Genomic DNA, 16,077 nt, shown 5'->3' on the forward strand with positions numbered 1-16,077 from the left:
ATCCAGCCACCTCATTCTCTGTCGTCCCCTTCTTCTCTTGCCCTCAATTTTTCCCAGCATTAGGCTCTTCTCCAGTGAGTCCTTCCTTCTCATTAGGTGGCCAAAGTATTTGAGTTTCAACTTCAGGATCTGGCCTTCTAAAGAGCAGTCAGGGTTGATCTCCTCTAGGACTGACTGGTTTGAACGCTTTGCAGTCCAAGGGACTCGCAGGAGTCTTCTCCAGCACCATAGATCAAAGTCCTCAATTCTTTGGCGCTCAGCCTTTCTTATGGTCCAACTTTCACAGCCATACATTGCAACTGGGAAAACCATGTCCTTGGCTATTCGCACTTTTATTGGCACGGTGATCTCTCTGCTTTTTAGTATGCTGTCTAGATTTGCCATAGCTTTCCTCCCCAGAGCAAGCGTCTTTTATTTTTTTGGCTGCAGTCCCCATCTGTGGTGATCTTGGAGCCCAGGAAAATAAAATCTGTCACTACCTTCATTTCTTCCCTATCTATTTGCCAGGAATTGAGAGGACCGGATGCCATGATCTTGGTTTTCTTAATGTTGAGTTTCAAGCCCACTTTTGCACTCTCCTTCTTCACCCGCATCAAGAGGTTCTTTAGTTCCTGTTCACTTTCTGCCTTTAGAGTGGTATCATCTGCATATCTTAGGTTGTTGATATTTCTCCCGGCAAACCTAATTCCAACTTTTGATTCATCTAGCCCTGCCTTTCTCATGATGTGCTCTGCATATAAGTTAAATAGGCAGGGTGACAGTATACAGCCTTGCCGGACTCCTTTCCCAATTTTGAACCAATCAGTGGTTCCGTGTCCAGTTCTCACTGTTGCTTCTTGATCCGCATACAGGCTTCTCAAGAGACAAATAAGATGGTCTGGTACTCCCATGTTTTTAAGAACCTGCCACAATTTGTTGTGATCCACACAATCAAAGGCTTTAGCATAGTCAATGCAGCAGAAGTAGATGTTTTTCTGGAACTCCCTAGCTTTCTCCATGATCCAGCATGTGTTGGCAATTTGATCTCTAGTTCCTCTGCCTCTTCGAAATCCTGCCTGTACTTCTGGTAGTTCTCGATCCACATACTGCTGGAGTCTAGCTTGTAGGATTTAAAACGTAAGCTTACTAGCATGTGAAATGAATGCAATGGTGCGATAGTTTGAACATTCTTTGGCACTGCCTTTCTTTGGAATTGGAATGTAAACTGACCTTTTCCAGTCCTATGGCCACTGTTGAGTTTTCCAAATTTGCTGGTAAATTGAGTGTAGCACTTTTACTGCATAGTCTTGTAAGATTTTGAATAGCTCAGCTGGAATACTGTCACCTCCACTTTGATGTTGCTCAGATTTCCTAAGGCCCACTTCACTTCACATTCTAGGATGTCTGGCTCAGGGTCAGTGACCACCCAATCGTGGTTATCAGGGACGTTAAGATCGTTCTTGTATAGTTCTTCTGTGTAGTTTTGCCACCTCTTTTTAATCTCTTCTTCCTCTGTTAGGTCCCTGCCATTTTGGTCCTTTATCATTCCCATCTTTGCATGAAACGTTCCCTTCATATCTCCAATTTTCTTGAAGAGATCTCTGGTCCTCCCTATTCTATTGTTTTCTATTTCTTTGCACTATTCATTTAAAAAGGCATTCTTATCTCTTCTAGCTATTCTCTGGAATTCTGCATTCAATTGGGTGTATCTTTCTCTTTCTCCCTTGCCTTTCGCTTCCCTCCTTTCCTCAGCTATTTGCAAAGCTTCCTCAGACAGCCATTTTGCTTTCTTGCATTTCTTTTTCTTTGGGATGGTTTTAGTTGCTACCTCTTGTACAATGTTGCGAACCTCTGTCCATAATTCTTCAGGCACTCTGTCTATCAGATCTAATTCTTTAAAACTATTTGTCACCTCTACTGTGTATTCATCAGGGATATAATTTAGTTCATATCTGAGGGCCTAGTGCTTTTCCCTACTTTCTTCAGTTTAAGCCTAAATTTTGCAACGAGAAGCTCATAATCTGAGCCACAGTCAGCTCCTGGTCTTGTTTTTACTGACTGTATAGAGCTTCTCCACCTTTGACTGCAGAGCACATAGTCAATCTGATTTCTGTGTTGACCATCTGGTGATGTTCATGTGTAAAGCCGTCTCTTGGGTTGTTGGGAAAGACTATTTTTTATTAAATTGTTGTTGTTATTATTATTTTGTACTTTGTAAGTGATGAATGGAAATAATCTTTACAGGAACAGAAACTCAGTTTTCAACTATCATACATTTCACAATGTTCTCCAGTGTCATCAAGTGCGCCTGCATACTTTTCATGCCTATATTCAAAGGGGGTGAGGAGTTAAATACACTTTTGCAACTTAGGGACAGGAGGGAATTTCTGGTGCACAACCTTGCTAAGAATATGAGAATCCAAGTTTAATATGAATATGAAGTTCTTCACTTAGGAAATTTTTTTAAAATGCACAAATGTAAGATAGGGGACACTTGGTTTCAGAAGAATAACTGTGGCAAAAAGCATGGATACTAGTTTGTTGAAGTCTGAATATCAACTGGCAGGGTGATGTGGTTCCAAAGAAGAACAGTGCAATGTGAGGCTGTATCAGCTGAAGTACAATATAATTTCCAACTGTCTTTAAGCAATTGCTCCACTGGATTGCACATTGGCTTGAGTATTGTGTCTTCTTCTGAGCATTGCATTTTAGCAGGACTCAGAAATTAGGTCCAATTTACAGAAAAGTAACTGGGATGATTACCAGAGTATACACTAATGAGATTTTAAAAAATTAAGATGCTGACCATGATTGCATGAACAAAACCCTGCCCTTTTTTGCATATAACATATTGCAGACAAAGAAGGAGAAGAAATTCAGGCATGTACTGGTGACCACTATCTTGATTTTTTTGATCTCTCTGTGGATGATCCTGGTATATGTTTTACTATTGGAGCTGGATCAGTGGTGGGATTCAGCTGGTTCACACTGGTTCAGCAGAACCGGTAGCTAATTTTTTGTTGACTTCGGTGAACTGGCTCTAGTCTTTTTTTTACAAGGCCCAGAATAGACCACCAGAAGTGCAAGGACGCCACTTCTGGAAGTCCGTTCTTAGCCTCAGAGGCCTGGAGGAAGCCTCCCAGGCCCAGAACAGCTTGCCGGGAGTGTGTGGATGCTGCTTCCAGAAGTCCGTTCTGAGCCTCGGAGGCCTGGGGGAGGCTTTCCAGGCCCAGAATGTCCCACCGGAAGTGTGTGGACACCACTTCTGGAAGTCCGTTCTGGGCCTTGGAGGCCCAGGCCCAGAATGGACTTCCAGAAGCAGCATCCACGCAGATAACCGGTTGTTTAGGTATTTAAATCCCACCCACTGAGCTGGATGTATTTAGTCATGAGAAAAGATGGTGAGAAAATGCAGAAAGGGTCTCACATGAAAGCTCCAGATCTATTCTCTCTCTCATTATGCTATATAGGATATGCAATACAGGTAGTTCTTGGGTTACTTGTTCAAGCGACTCTTCAAAGTTACGATGGCACTGAACAAGGGGGAGTTGATTGGTTTGGGAAGCTGCAGCCATTGCAGTCACATGATTGTGGTTTGGGTACTCGACAACCAGCTTGCAATTTATAACAGTTGCAGTGTCCTGCAGTCACGTGATCCCCTTTTGCAACCTTCCCTGCTGGCTTCCCACAAGCAAAGTCAATGAGGAAGCCAGCAGGAGGTTGCCAGTTTCTCCCACATCTTTGTCTGCCTTCATTTTATTGTGCCCACCCACGCCTGCCCACTTGCTCACTATTAGCGCCCACCTGCATCACCTCCTTGTTCACTGGTGATCTGTAGTATCCAGTGGCGACACTCACCCACTTACCTGTCCTTCATAGCACCTACCTGCACCACCTCCCTCTAACTCTCGCTTGCCTGAGACTCCTTCCCATGTTGTAGTCACATGAGGTTCTCACTTAATGACCTGCACAGTCCTCGGGTTACGATAGCAAGTAGGACTGCCAGGATTGCCATTGACAAGCAAAGAATTCACATGATATTGCACTTTACAACCACATAGTTTAGCAATGAAAATTTCACTGAAGCTGAAATGCAAGAACTATCTATAATTTTACATTACAGACAGATTCTGTAACAAGAAGAGCACTTGAACAGGAGAGCCAATGAGACGGTGCAGGCCTGGGATAGAAATCCCAAGGTTATAACCAAATCTGCAAAGGTGAAAAGACATACTGGAACAAAACAAACTGTTTTCTCAACTGATTTTTAAAAAATGTATATGCATATATCTCCATGGTCATCAGATGTCGAGTCAATGAGCCCAACTATATGGCAACTCCTAGCCAATTTGAAAAGATGTAAAAAAGTTAAAGAAGATTACATCTGGTTAGTACTGGTAGTACAGGGACGTGGTGGCTCAGTGGATTAGAACACTGACCTTGTCGATCAGAAGGTCAGCAGTTTGGCGGGTCAAATCCCGAGTGCCGCATAACGGAGTAAGCGCTTGTTACGTGTCCCAGCTTCTGCCAACCTAGCAGTTCGAAAGCATGTAAAAATGCAAGTAGAAAAATAGGGACCACTATGGTGGGAAGGTAACAGCGTTCCATGCGCCTTTGGCGTCTAGTCATGCCGGCCACATGACCACGGAGACGTCCTCGGACAAGCGCTGGCTCTTCGGCTTTGAAACGGAGATGAGCACCGGCCCCTAGAGTTGGAAATGACTAGCACACATGTGCGGGGGAACCTTTACCTTTACCTAGTACTGGTAGTGGGATATAAGAATAACTGTAGGAGACAGGAGGGAGAGTCAGAGCCTAGACAGCAGTCAAACAAGAGATATCTCAACTCACAGAAGGAATGGGAATGGAGGAAGCATCTTCGAAGGAACTCTCATTAGTTCTGTAACACTATATTTACTGTAAGGTTGCAGTAACAGAACCTTGCATGTCTGAAAGCTCTCCCCCTTCCTCTGCCTTTATTTTCCTTCGTTGAGCAGAGATCTCTCTGGAATGACCACTGTCTACACTGTGGCTATCCCTCCTGCCTCTCATGGTTATTCTCAGAGGCCATTAAATTGAGTGGGAGATCATCAGAAACTCTCAGAATTATAGACTGAACTAGACCATGGCAAAATCTTCCTTCGAGTTCATCATGAAAAACAAATAGTTTAATACCTAAACATCTGTGGAGATTCTCAGTCATCCCGGTCATAGTTATCCCAAAGGTGCTTTTTCATGAGGCAACTGGACTTTCTTGTTTCTCTTTGAAGACGTTTCGCTTCTCATCCAAGAAGCTTCTTCAGCTCATTAAAGGTTGTGGTTTAATATTTATAATTACTAGGAGTTAAACTCAACTCAAGGGAGAGGTATGTAAACAGATAAGTATTAAAGAAAGAACTAATATTCAGTCTTGCTCCGTTATTTTTTTGTTAACTCTTTTGAGTAAAGTGGTTAAATTAAAGATTATTCAGCCATACTTTTTCAGGCTACCCCTTACCGCCACTTCATTTCTGTTGTAGATATTCACTCATCATTGACTGAGTAAAAACCACAATTGAATCTCTGTTTGTCCAATGCAAGTTGCATTTCTTTAATGGCTGGGCTGTTGTACTTTTTATTATTATTATTATCAGTAGTGGCGTTGAGGGTTGGATCTCAGATTTGGGCTACATAAATTCAACAACTACTAAATGGCACCAAAAGGTTAATTTGGGCCATCTCTTTGTTGCTATTAAGTGCCCCAGGCTTTTGGGGTGCAAATATGGTCACTTTAATATGAGGAATCTGTGTCCTCCTGAGGGAAGCCTGGAAAAACTTTAATTGGAAGGTTTGGAGAGCTGTAATGAGCTGCAATAGTAGAAACATTAAGCTGAAGAGGGGAGAGAAATTAGGACAGACTATTTATTTGTTTTGCTTTGCTCTAAATATTTTATATCTCTTGTTACCAGCAACCTCAAAACAAATTTTAGCCCATATTTACTATCTGGGTTTGCTGTTTGATATTCCTCTTTTTTTATGAGCACTTGGCATGTCCTCCAAAATTAGATGAAAACAAAGGAAAAACCCTCCCTATAATTTGGTGCACATAATTACAGAACAGAAGCCATGCTTTTTAAAGAAAAGCAATGAAAAACAACAAAATGTGGTTTTATTTGATAATAAATCTTGTACTTGGCATCAAAGTCTTCAGTGTGATAAATCTGAATGGATGTTACTAGAACAATAGGAGTGTTCATAAAAAGTATCACAAATTTTTATCTGGTGCATTTAAATCTAAATTAAAATGATGACATTTACTCTCTAGAGATTTGTAAAATGTATGTAGCGAACTGGATTCATCTTTGGCTGAATTTAAAATGGTAGCTGCAAGAAGGCACTTCAAAGTTTCTTCCATAACGTCTAGTGTTGATTAAATAGGTTCATGTTTGTTTATTAAATTTGTAAAGTAAAGCTTAACTCCTGGGAATCCCATGGGACTATCCATATAATTTTCTTGGCAGCTACGTATATGGAAATACTTCTTTTGTTAATGTTTTAGCATCCTAAGTCTAACATACCGGTACTATTGCCTTCTATCAGCTAAGTGAGTAGGCGATGGCAAATCCCCTTGCTTCAAGCTGAACCCCTGGTGAATTCACGGACACATCTTGGAAACGGTCCAGAACTGCTCCTATAATATATCTTTATTATGTTCCACTTTAGCATATTGCTCAGAGGATAAGATTCCCTGGAGGGTTCCCATCCAAATACTGACTAGGCCAAACTCTGCTAACCTTCTGACCCAGAGGTCAGCCTACAACTAGTCAAGCTGTGCTCATTATTTTCTTTCTTTTTTTAAGGGCACACCTCCAAGGGATTAGAAGAGGGAAGAGATATCAGTTGCCTTACTTCTAGGGACAGTCAGAAAAAGATCTACTGTAGAGTGATCCCATAAGGGCTTGGCTGGAGTGTTTTTGATCTTTGGGATCCAGAATCGCCATGGTTTATTTGCACAAGTTGCTAATTGTTCCCCTTTTATCTGTGCTGAAATTAGGTTACAACATCTAAGGGTAATAGTTGGAAACTGTCTTAGAGGTTGGGGGTGAAGGAGAGATCTGAGCTCAAAGGAGGATATTGACTATTTATGATAAACTAAAAAAAAACTTGACATTTTTTTAAAGGAAGATGGGTGGGGAGGACTTGCCATGAGTTACAATGGTTTCTTTTAAGTCTAGTGGCTGCTTCTAAGTCAGCCTTGGCAGCTTGAAGATGTGTAGACTTGGACTCCCTGAAAAGATGAAAGAGCTGATTCTGGGAATAAAAGTCCACACATCTTCAAGCTTCCAAGGTGGTTCTAAGGTGCTATGGGTGACACAGACAATGCAATCAAAATGTTTCTTTCTTCGCCTGTTTCAGAAAAAGAAGTTAAAAAAAAAGATGAATCTTCCCAAGCTGATTAAGAAAAGGGCAAATTGATTCCAAGAAAGTAATTAATACAGTGGGGAATGATAAATAAATCATTCGGTATCAGAATTTACAAATTTTTAAAAAATCTTACATAGCTCTTGTTTTGATTATTATATTCATCATTTGTATATATGATTAAACATTACATTAGTTTATTCTCCAAAATTTAATGAACTGGGAAAAAAACCTGTTTTTTTGTTTTTTGTTTTAGATTATGGAACCGATACTGTATTTCAAGAACAAACACGCTGAATTATAAAGAATTTTTGCAATATCTGGGGATAAGCTTGGAGAAGAAAAAGAAAAAGATTGCTGAAAAGGTGATAGATTCAGGTAGGCATCTTAAAGGGGTTGAGGGAAGCAGCATTAAACCAACCTTTCATTGCTACAAAGTTTGGTTTCTCCAATTAGTATATAACAGGGGATTGTGTTACAACAACATTGCCCCTGACCTTCACTCATTCCGCCGGGACCTGAAGACTTGGCTCTTTGAGCTTTCTGGCCTGGACTGAGAGTATTAATTGGGGTTTTAAATTGGATTTTAATTGGGGTTTTATATTTATTCAAGGTTTAAATGTAATTATTTTAACTGTTTTTAATTTTTGTAATTGTTGTATTGTTATTTTAATAAAACCTTGTGAACCGCCCTGAGTCCTACGGGAGAAGGGCGGTATATAAGTCTAATAAAGATAAAGATAAAGATCAAGCAACCTCACACCTTATAAAATCCTGGGAGGAAAAAAGAAACAATAAACCATCCAGCAACCTTAGTGACATTATTTCTCAATTCATGAATACCAATCCTTTCAATCAAAGGGCAGTTTCATGCTGCAGCCTAAGCTACTTGTCACCTATGCTGCTTCCAGCTGTTTCTTAAGCCAACTTCTGAAATTCCAGGTGGGTTTGGGGGAGGCATGCAAGCCCTGATTAGTCATTCCCCTGCTTCTTGCCATTCCCATCCATGCAGGAAGGCATTCCTGATTTGTTGGCTAGCGGGCTACCTGGACCTGTCTACCGAGACCAGCCTTCCTCTCTACGTTTTTTTCCCTCTCCTCATTCATCCCTGGGCTTTCCCAGATGTTTGTACACATGAATGCCTTTCCAAGTTATATTCTTTTTTAAACTCCTTTTTTAAGACCCCCCCTTTTTTTCTTTTTTTGCCTTAATGGTACCATTGTTGCTCTGATGCCGCAATAATCAAAGCAACAGGCAGCAGGCTGTAGAGCAGGGCTTTTCAACCAGTGGTACGGGTACCACCTGTGGTACATTGGCACCTGGCAGGTGGTACGCGACCATCCTAGAGAAGTGGTAGCAGGGGAGGGGAGTGAGCTGAACTGGTGGCAGCACCGCACAAGCCTGAGCGAGAGACGCCTGGAGCTGCAGGGCTGTCAGGGCTCAGCGGAAGCGCCAGGATCACCGCCAGGCTCCAGCTGGAGCTCGGCACTGATCCTGGCGCTTCTGCTGAGCCCAGAAGAAGCGCCGATCAGCTGGAATGTTGCAGCATCTCCAGGGTCTTGTGATTTACATTCAGATGCTTGGCAACTGATTCGTATTTCTGATGGTCACAGTGTCCCAGGGTCATGTGAAGTGACCAAAACCTGCTGCAACCACCCAGCAGAGGGGGGGGGAATAAAAACCAAACACCCACCCCACCCCACCCCCACTGCCAATCCTCAACAGAAATGCTCACAACAATGAAAACCTTGGCCAGGAGGAAGAGCGCTGCCGGGCGGGCAGGCAGGTGTCTTGCTCGGCTGTGGCTTGGGGGCCACTTTTCTCAGTGCCATTGTCACTTCGAACAGTCACTAAGCGAACTGTTGTAAGTCAAGGACTACCTGTACTTCATCACTTTTTTTCCTTTTTTTTTTTTGGTCATCAAGTTTTTGACACCTAGCTAGGCGACTGGTGGTACTCGGATGTTGCCATATCCTAAAAGTGGTACAATGGGTGAAAAGGTTGAAAAGCCCTGCTGTAGAGAACTAGTAGAGAACATAGAAAATAACCCAGGATGAAAAGGCTGTCCAGAGCAGTGAACGACCACTGCAGGTGAAAGGATATGCAAGCAAAACTGGGGGTCTCGGTAGAGTGGAGCAAACCATTGGAGATCACCAGTTCTGATGGATGGGTTTGAACAGTTCCATTCAAAAATTAAATTTTGGATTTCAAGTGAAAAATATAACAGAATAACAGAGTTGGAAGGGATCTTGGAGGTCTTCTAGTCCAACTCCCTGCTCAAGCAAGATACCTTACACCATTTCAAACAAATGAATATCCAAGTCTCTTTTTGAAAGTCTCCTCTGGTGAAGCACTGTGAATAACCCACACTGTTGATGGGCCAAGCAAAAAAGGCAGATCTAACTCCATAAAAAATCATATACTGGCTGTTTTATTACCGGGTTTTCCCAAAAATAAATGTATCCTGATTGTAGAACATCAGTCATGTTGGATAAAACATTGTTCTTAGCTTCCATTCGTCCTTAGCTTCCTATGTTGAAATGATATTTTGTATTCATTCGTATGAATCTCTTTCCAAAGTTACTGTACCTTAATTCATATCTTTTCTCTATTTCTATTTATTGGGTTTATTAGATTTCTTGGTAAGGTTCTTGAATAAAATGAATGAATGAATGAATGAATGAAAAATGAAATGAAAAGGGGACCCATAAACATTGACTTATCAGTCTGTATTGGTGCGCATTGATTCTTAAATTATTTCTAAATTGAACTTATTTGTTTATTAAATTTATACACTGTCCAGCAACTCTGGGCAAATTTAAAAATTAAAGCAATCAAAAGTACACAAGAGCCAATGTCTGCAAGATATTTGTTCTTCCATAAAATCTGGCAATATTTTGGTATTTTTTTAAGAATTAAATGCAGACACCTGTTTTAATATTGTTCATTTTTCTAAGTTTTGGTGATATTTTACAAAACTCTGAGCTAGTGAAAACGTTGCTACAGGGTAGTGATTTGGACATCAAGTTATTTACTCTGGAGCAATGTAAAAAATAAGCAATATTATTTATCTTGTTCAAAAAAGACTAATAGAATCTTGCTAAACCCTAGCTTTCCTTAACAGCGCAGAATGAATCCCCAGAAAGGAAGAGTAGTGAATCAAGGATATCTTTACCTGCCACAACTGGATACAACTTGACAAAGATCCATCTAGATAACACTGCGAAGCATTTTAGGGAAAAGGTAAGTTCTTTGATGAATGTTTTACAGAAGAACTGAATATTAGGTTTCCATCACCTGGAAGAGGCTAATGGCTTTGTATGAGAACATTGAAAAATTGCTTCGTCAGTTTTAATATTTGTACTTTTGGCCATTTTTCTATGCAGCTTTTTCTTGCATTTCTTTTCTCAGCAAGCATGTCTCTCCTGTCACTGGGCAAACCACTTTTCTAAAAACCCAGAAGCATCCAAGACAGGAAGATTAAAGATAAAGTTAAGCACCTTGTTTCTTTCCAAGGAGCCTTAGGGATAGTGGTTCTCATAGCATGAAGATAGTGAGCATGTAAGGGAATGCATGTAAGGGACGCAGTGGCTCAGTGGGTTAGGACGCTAAGCCTGTCGATCAGAAGGTCGGCAGTTTGGCGGGTCGAATCCCGAGTGCCGCGTAACAGAGTGAGTGCCAGTTACTCATCCCAGCTTCTGCCAACCTAGCAGTTCGAAAGCACGTAAAAATGCAAGTAGAAAAATAGGGACCACTACGGTGGGAAGGTAACAGCGTTCCGTGCACTTTTGGCGTCTAGTCATGCCGGCCACATGACCACGGAGACGTCCTTGGACAAGCGCTGGCTCTTCGGCTTTGAAACGGAGATGAGCACCAGCCCCTAGAGTTGGAAACGACTAGCACGCATGTGCAGGGGAAACTTTACCTTTACCTAAGGAAATGCAGGGTGACTTTGAGGAAAGGGGAGAAGAAATACTACCCAGGAAACAATCAGACAAGGTGGGCAGGGGCCTGCAGTCACTTAATGGTCAGAGAAAGAAGGAAACTAAGGAAGCACCATCCCTAATGAATCAAGAAGAGAAGGGCAGGAAGTTTGTACTTTCAGATTTGCAAGATTTTTGCAAGATGTAGCCTTATAATGAAGTAGATTTGGCTCATATAATCATGTTTTCTGTCTAGTTTACCCAGGAAGGCTGACTCTCTTCCAAAGAATTCTGAATACTGTCATGAAATGATTAATCTTTCTTATAGGAAAGCCATGGCAGTTGCCAACAATCCTGCATTTCCTGCCTAGGGCAATAATTCAGTTCTTCTTTTAGGGAAATGATTTCTATCTAAATTCATTAAGGAAAAGCCTGCATTTTCCCATACTCCGGCCATACCTGAAATATGTTCCACTCCTGTTACATGATGCAGTGATGTATCTGACTCTTCAAAATATGTTTTTCCTTTGGGGTATTCCGTGATTTGCAAAGCATGTCTTGGAATATTCTCATAACATCATAAAGTCCTATGGCTGGAAAAGAGCTTGGAGATCTTCTAGTCCAATCCCTGCTCAACGTAGGAGCCTTATACCGTCCAATCAAATGGTTGTCCAGTCTGTTTTTGAAAACCTCCATTAATAGAACACCCACAATCCAGGAGTCAAGCTATTCCATTGATTAATAATTCTCAGTGTTAGAAAGTTTCTTCTTTTTGGCTGGATCTCTCTTTAACAAGCTGCTACCCATAACTTCTTGTTGTGCTTTACAGAATAAGCCAATGTCCCCGTTTCTTTGTGACAACCCCTCAAGTACCGGAAAACAGTTATCATGTTCTATGCCGACATAATTATGTAACAATAAACATTCTTTTCTAACCTAAAATTTTATTAAATTTTAAAAACATGAGTAAAAAGTAAACAAAAAAAGAAGTTATCTTGCAGAAAGCAAGATAAAAGAGCAATAAAAAGGAAAGAAAAAAGAATGGCTTTTGACTCTCTTCGTATAGGTAAAAATACATTCAAATGCAAAATTAGCAATAATGTACTTTACTTCCACAATTTCATATAATTGTAAGTCATCAAATCCCCAAATTAAAATTTCATTTCTCTCAATTTCTCACAAAAAGTACAAAAATATCTTCCAAATAGAAATAAAATTGGTCAAAGTAGTTTGTTTACAGTAATCACAGCTTTCAATTTTGCCAATTTTGTTAAATTAATGAACCATTCTTCCAATGTAGGTATTTGCAAGTCCTTCCATCTTTGTGCATTTAACAGTCTCGTTGCTGATATCATATGTAAAAACAAATTTCCATAGAATCTTTCAATTTACTGATTCATTAACCCCAAAAGAAAAACCATTTACCGTTAGAATCTTCTGAATCAAAACACGTACTTGTTCCCAATATTTATCACTTTCTTACATGTCCACCAAAGATGAAAAAAATGTATTTTCACGTTGAATTTCAAACAAATATTTGAAATTCCATTATATACTTTTGACAATTTATCCAGTGTCAAATACCAGCCATGCATCATTTTAAAAAGTTCTCTTTAAGATTATTCATTGTAAATTTCAACTATTTTTCCCACATATTCTCCCATTGGTTCAATGGTATATTATATTCAAATTTTTGCCCATGTTATCGTACAAATTTAACTTGTTCACTTTCTGTTTCCATTTTCAATAAAAGTTTATACATTTTAGCAATAATATGTTCATAATTTGTAGCCAATTCCATATCAAATTCAGTCTTACCCCTTTCACTCATCCTTCTTATCAAAATTAAATCTTCAAAGTGACCCTAAGAAAACCAATGACATATAAAACCTTCCAATTTTAGTTATTTTCTTGTTTTAACTTAAAGTGTCCTTGAGATAAAATGTTAAGATAGTTAAATTTAGTAGCTGGAGCAGTGCGGTTGTGTATTCAACCAGAATACAGTTATAGTTGATAGGTTGAAGAGTGCTGGAGCCTGCGTGAGGCAATCTGCACTGTGATTGGTTGATGTGGGTGTGGAGGGGGAGTTTCTCTTTTTCCCGCCTTTTTTTTTGTATGCTGTGTGATTTACTTCATGATGTAGTGATTTGCCTGACTATCTTATCCGATGTAAATAGTCCAGACCAAGCATCCTTCTCCTCCATCAAGCGTGACCCTATCAGTGGACTTCATGATTAGTAGTTTCTTGCTTGATTGAATCCTCAAAGGCAGCTCTTTGGAGTCCCATAAAATGAATGTACTTATCCAAATGCCTGAACTACCTTGAATCATACAATTATTGTTGTACTGTAGTGATGGGAGTAATCAAGCAATTAAGCTGTCTGCTTCCCAGCCTAGATACAGCAGTCCATTAGAGTTGAGTGATACTTTGCAGCTTACTTCCTCAGCTGGAGTTTTCAGAAATTCACCACACTTCATTTCACTCTACTCAAGAATGATGCCACACCCAACAACTGCATGGCTAATACAAAGATGTCTATTATGCTCTTAGGGGTTTCAATCTGAGGAGTCTTCCACTTGGGAGGAAGCTTGGGAAACCCCGAAAAATGAGAAAATGAAGGCCCAAGCAAAAAAACTACCACAGAAAAAGAAAAACAAAAGATACCAAAGGAAACCAGCATGGTTGCACAAATAGCTCTCTGACAATCTGAGGGACAAAAAGATCAATTATAAGAAATGGAAAGAGGAGCAGATAACTAAAACAGATTACCAACAAATAGCTCAAATTGGCAAGGATGGAGTTAGGATAGCTAATTCCCAGAATGAGCTAAGACTGGCAACTAATGACAACAATAATAACAAAAATTCTTTCAATATGTAAGGAACAAAGAAAGTCAAAGCAATGATAGGTCCACTAGTGAGAGAAAATGGCAAAAAAGGTGACAGGCAGCTGGGAGAACTACTTAATTCCTTCTTTGCATTTGTTTTTATGCAAAAGGAAGAAAAAGCTCAACTTATCAAAAGCAATGCCAAGGGAGATAGAACAGGTATACAAGTAAAAAATCCTGGAATAGATAATCATGTGGATTTGTGAGCACCTAGAGGCAAACGAGGTGATTGCTGGAAGCCAGCATGGGTTTGTTAAAAACAGGTCATGCCAGATAAAACTTATTGTCTTCTTTGATAAAGTGACTAAATTAATGGATCAAGGAAATACTGTGGACATAGTATATTTAGACTTCAGCAAGGCATTTGACAAAGTAGACAATGCAACATAAATGATCTAGATGAGGTGATAGAAGGGAAACTCATCAAATTTGCAGATGACACCAAGCTGGAAGAAATTGTTAACACTTTGGAAGATAGACTCAGGATTCAGAAGGACCTTGACAGACTTGAGCATTGTGCCCTATCCAACAAGACACAGTTCAGTGGTAAGAAAAGTAAGGTCTATTTAGGCAGGTGAAACCAAATGAACTGGTATAGAACAGGTGGTATCTGGCTCAACAGTGGTAACTAGATGTTCTAGTGGACAAGCCAAGTATGAGTAAGAGCTGTGGTGGTGCAGTGGTTAGAATGCCATATTACAGGCTAACTCACTGCTCACTGCCAGAAGTTCAATTCTGATTGGCTCAAGGTTGACACAGCCTTCCCTCCTTCTGAGGTCAATAAAATGAGGAGCCAGATTTTGGGGGCAATAAGCTGATTCTGTAAACCGCTTGGAGAGATAGAGGTAAAGCACTGTGAATTGGTATATGTTATGAGCCAGCGATATGCTGCAGTTGCCAAAAAGCCACAGCAGTCCAGGTTGTATCAATAGAGGGGTAGCATCTAGATCACAAGAAGTGATAATATAGATTTATACTGCACCAGGGCGGCCACACTTGAAATACTGTGTCCAGTTCTGGTCACCATGATACAAAAAAGATGCTGAGACCCTAGAAAGCGTGCAGAGAAGAGTAACAAAGACGATAAGGGACCTGGAAGCTGAACTATATGATGAACAGTTAAGGGAACTATGTATGTCTATTCTTATCGGAGAGAATGATTTGAGGGACGTGATAGCCTTGGTGGAGCAGTGGGCTAATGCCTCCTTAAGTAACACCAGCTGCCTGCAATTAGTGCAGGTTCGCATCCCACCAGGCTAAAGGTTGACTCAGCCTTCCATCCTTCCGAGGTAGGTAAAATGAGGACCCAGATTGTTGGGGGCAATAAGCTGACTTTGTAATAATGCCGCTTGGGGGTGGGGCGAAAGCCCTAATAAGCAGGGATATACATAGAATGAAGGCTGTTGCTAAGCACATTGATTTGTACTTAGTTTGTAAGCCACCCTGAGTCTTCGGAGAAGGGCGGGATATAAATGGGATTAAAATAAATAAATAAATAAATAAATAAATAAATAAATAAATAAATAAATAAATAAATAAATAAATAAATAAATAAAAAAATAAAATAGCTGTTTTTCCAGTTCTTGTGGGGCGGTGATAAAGAAGAGGGGATCAACTTATTCTCCAAACGACCTGAGGCAGGAGAAGAAGTCATGGGTGGAAATTTGGTAAAGAGAGATCCAACCTAGAAGAAAGGAGAAATCTCCCGACAATGAGAACAGTTCATCAATGGAACAACTTGCCTCCCAGAGTTTTGGGTGCTCCATCACTGGAGATTTTCAAGAAAAGACTGGACACTTTCTTTGACTGGAGTAATATAAGGTGTTCTCCTTGAGGAGGCAGTTGGACTAGAAGAACTCTGTGGTACCTTTCAGCTGTCTGATTCC

At 40.3% G+C, this 16,077-nt stretch overlaps 1 protein-coding gene across 1 annotated transcript in view; it reads left to right on the plus strand.

The window, feature by feature from the left end:
• EFCAB6 (EF-hand calcium binding domain 6) overlaps window positions 1-16,077 on the plus strand; it is a gene marked incomplete at its 5' end in the record, with an annotated part of 134,053 nt that overhangs the window by 21,498 nt on the left and 96,478 nt on the right. The window contains 2 exons of the mRNA XM_081331367.1: window positions 7,637-7,758; window positions 10,505-10,623. Of these exons, the coding sequence (XP_081187493.1) occupies window positions 7,637-7,758; window positions 10,505-10,623 (241 nt within the window). The remainder of the gene's footprint in view (window positions 1-7,636; window positions 7,759-10,504; window positions 10,624-16,077) is intronic.

Source organism: Vipera berus (genome assembly GCF_964194415.1).
Source record: "Vipera berus genome assembly, chromosome: 6".
NCBI classification, from domain to species: Eukaryota; Metazoa; Chordata; class Lepidosauria; order Squamata; family Viperidae; genus Vipera; species Vipera berus.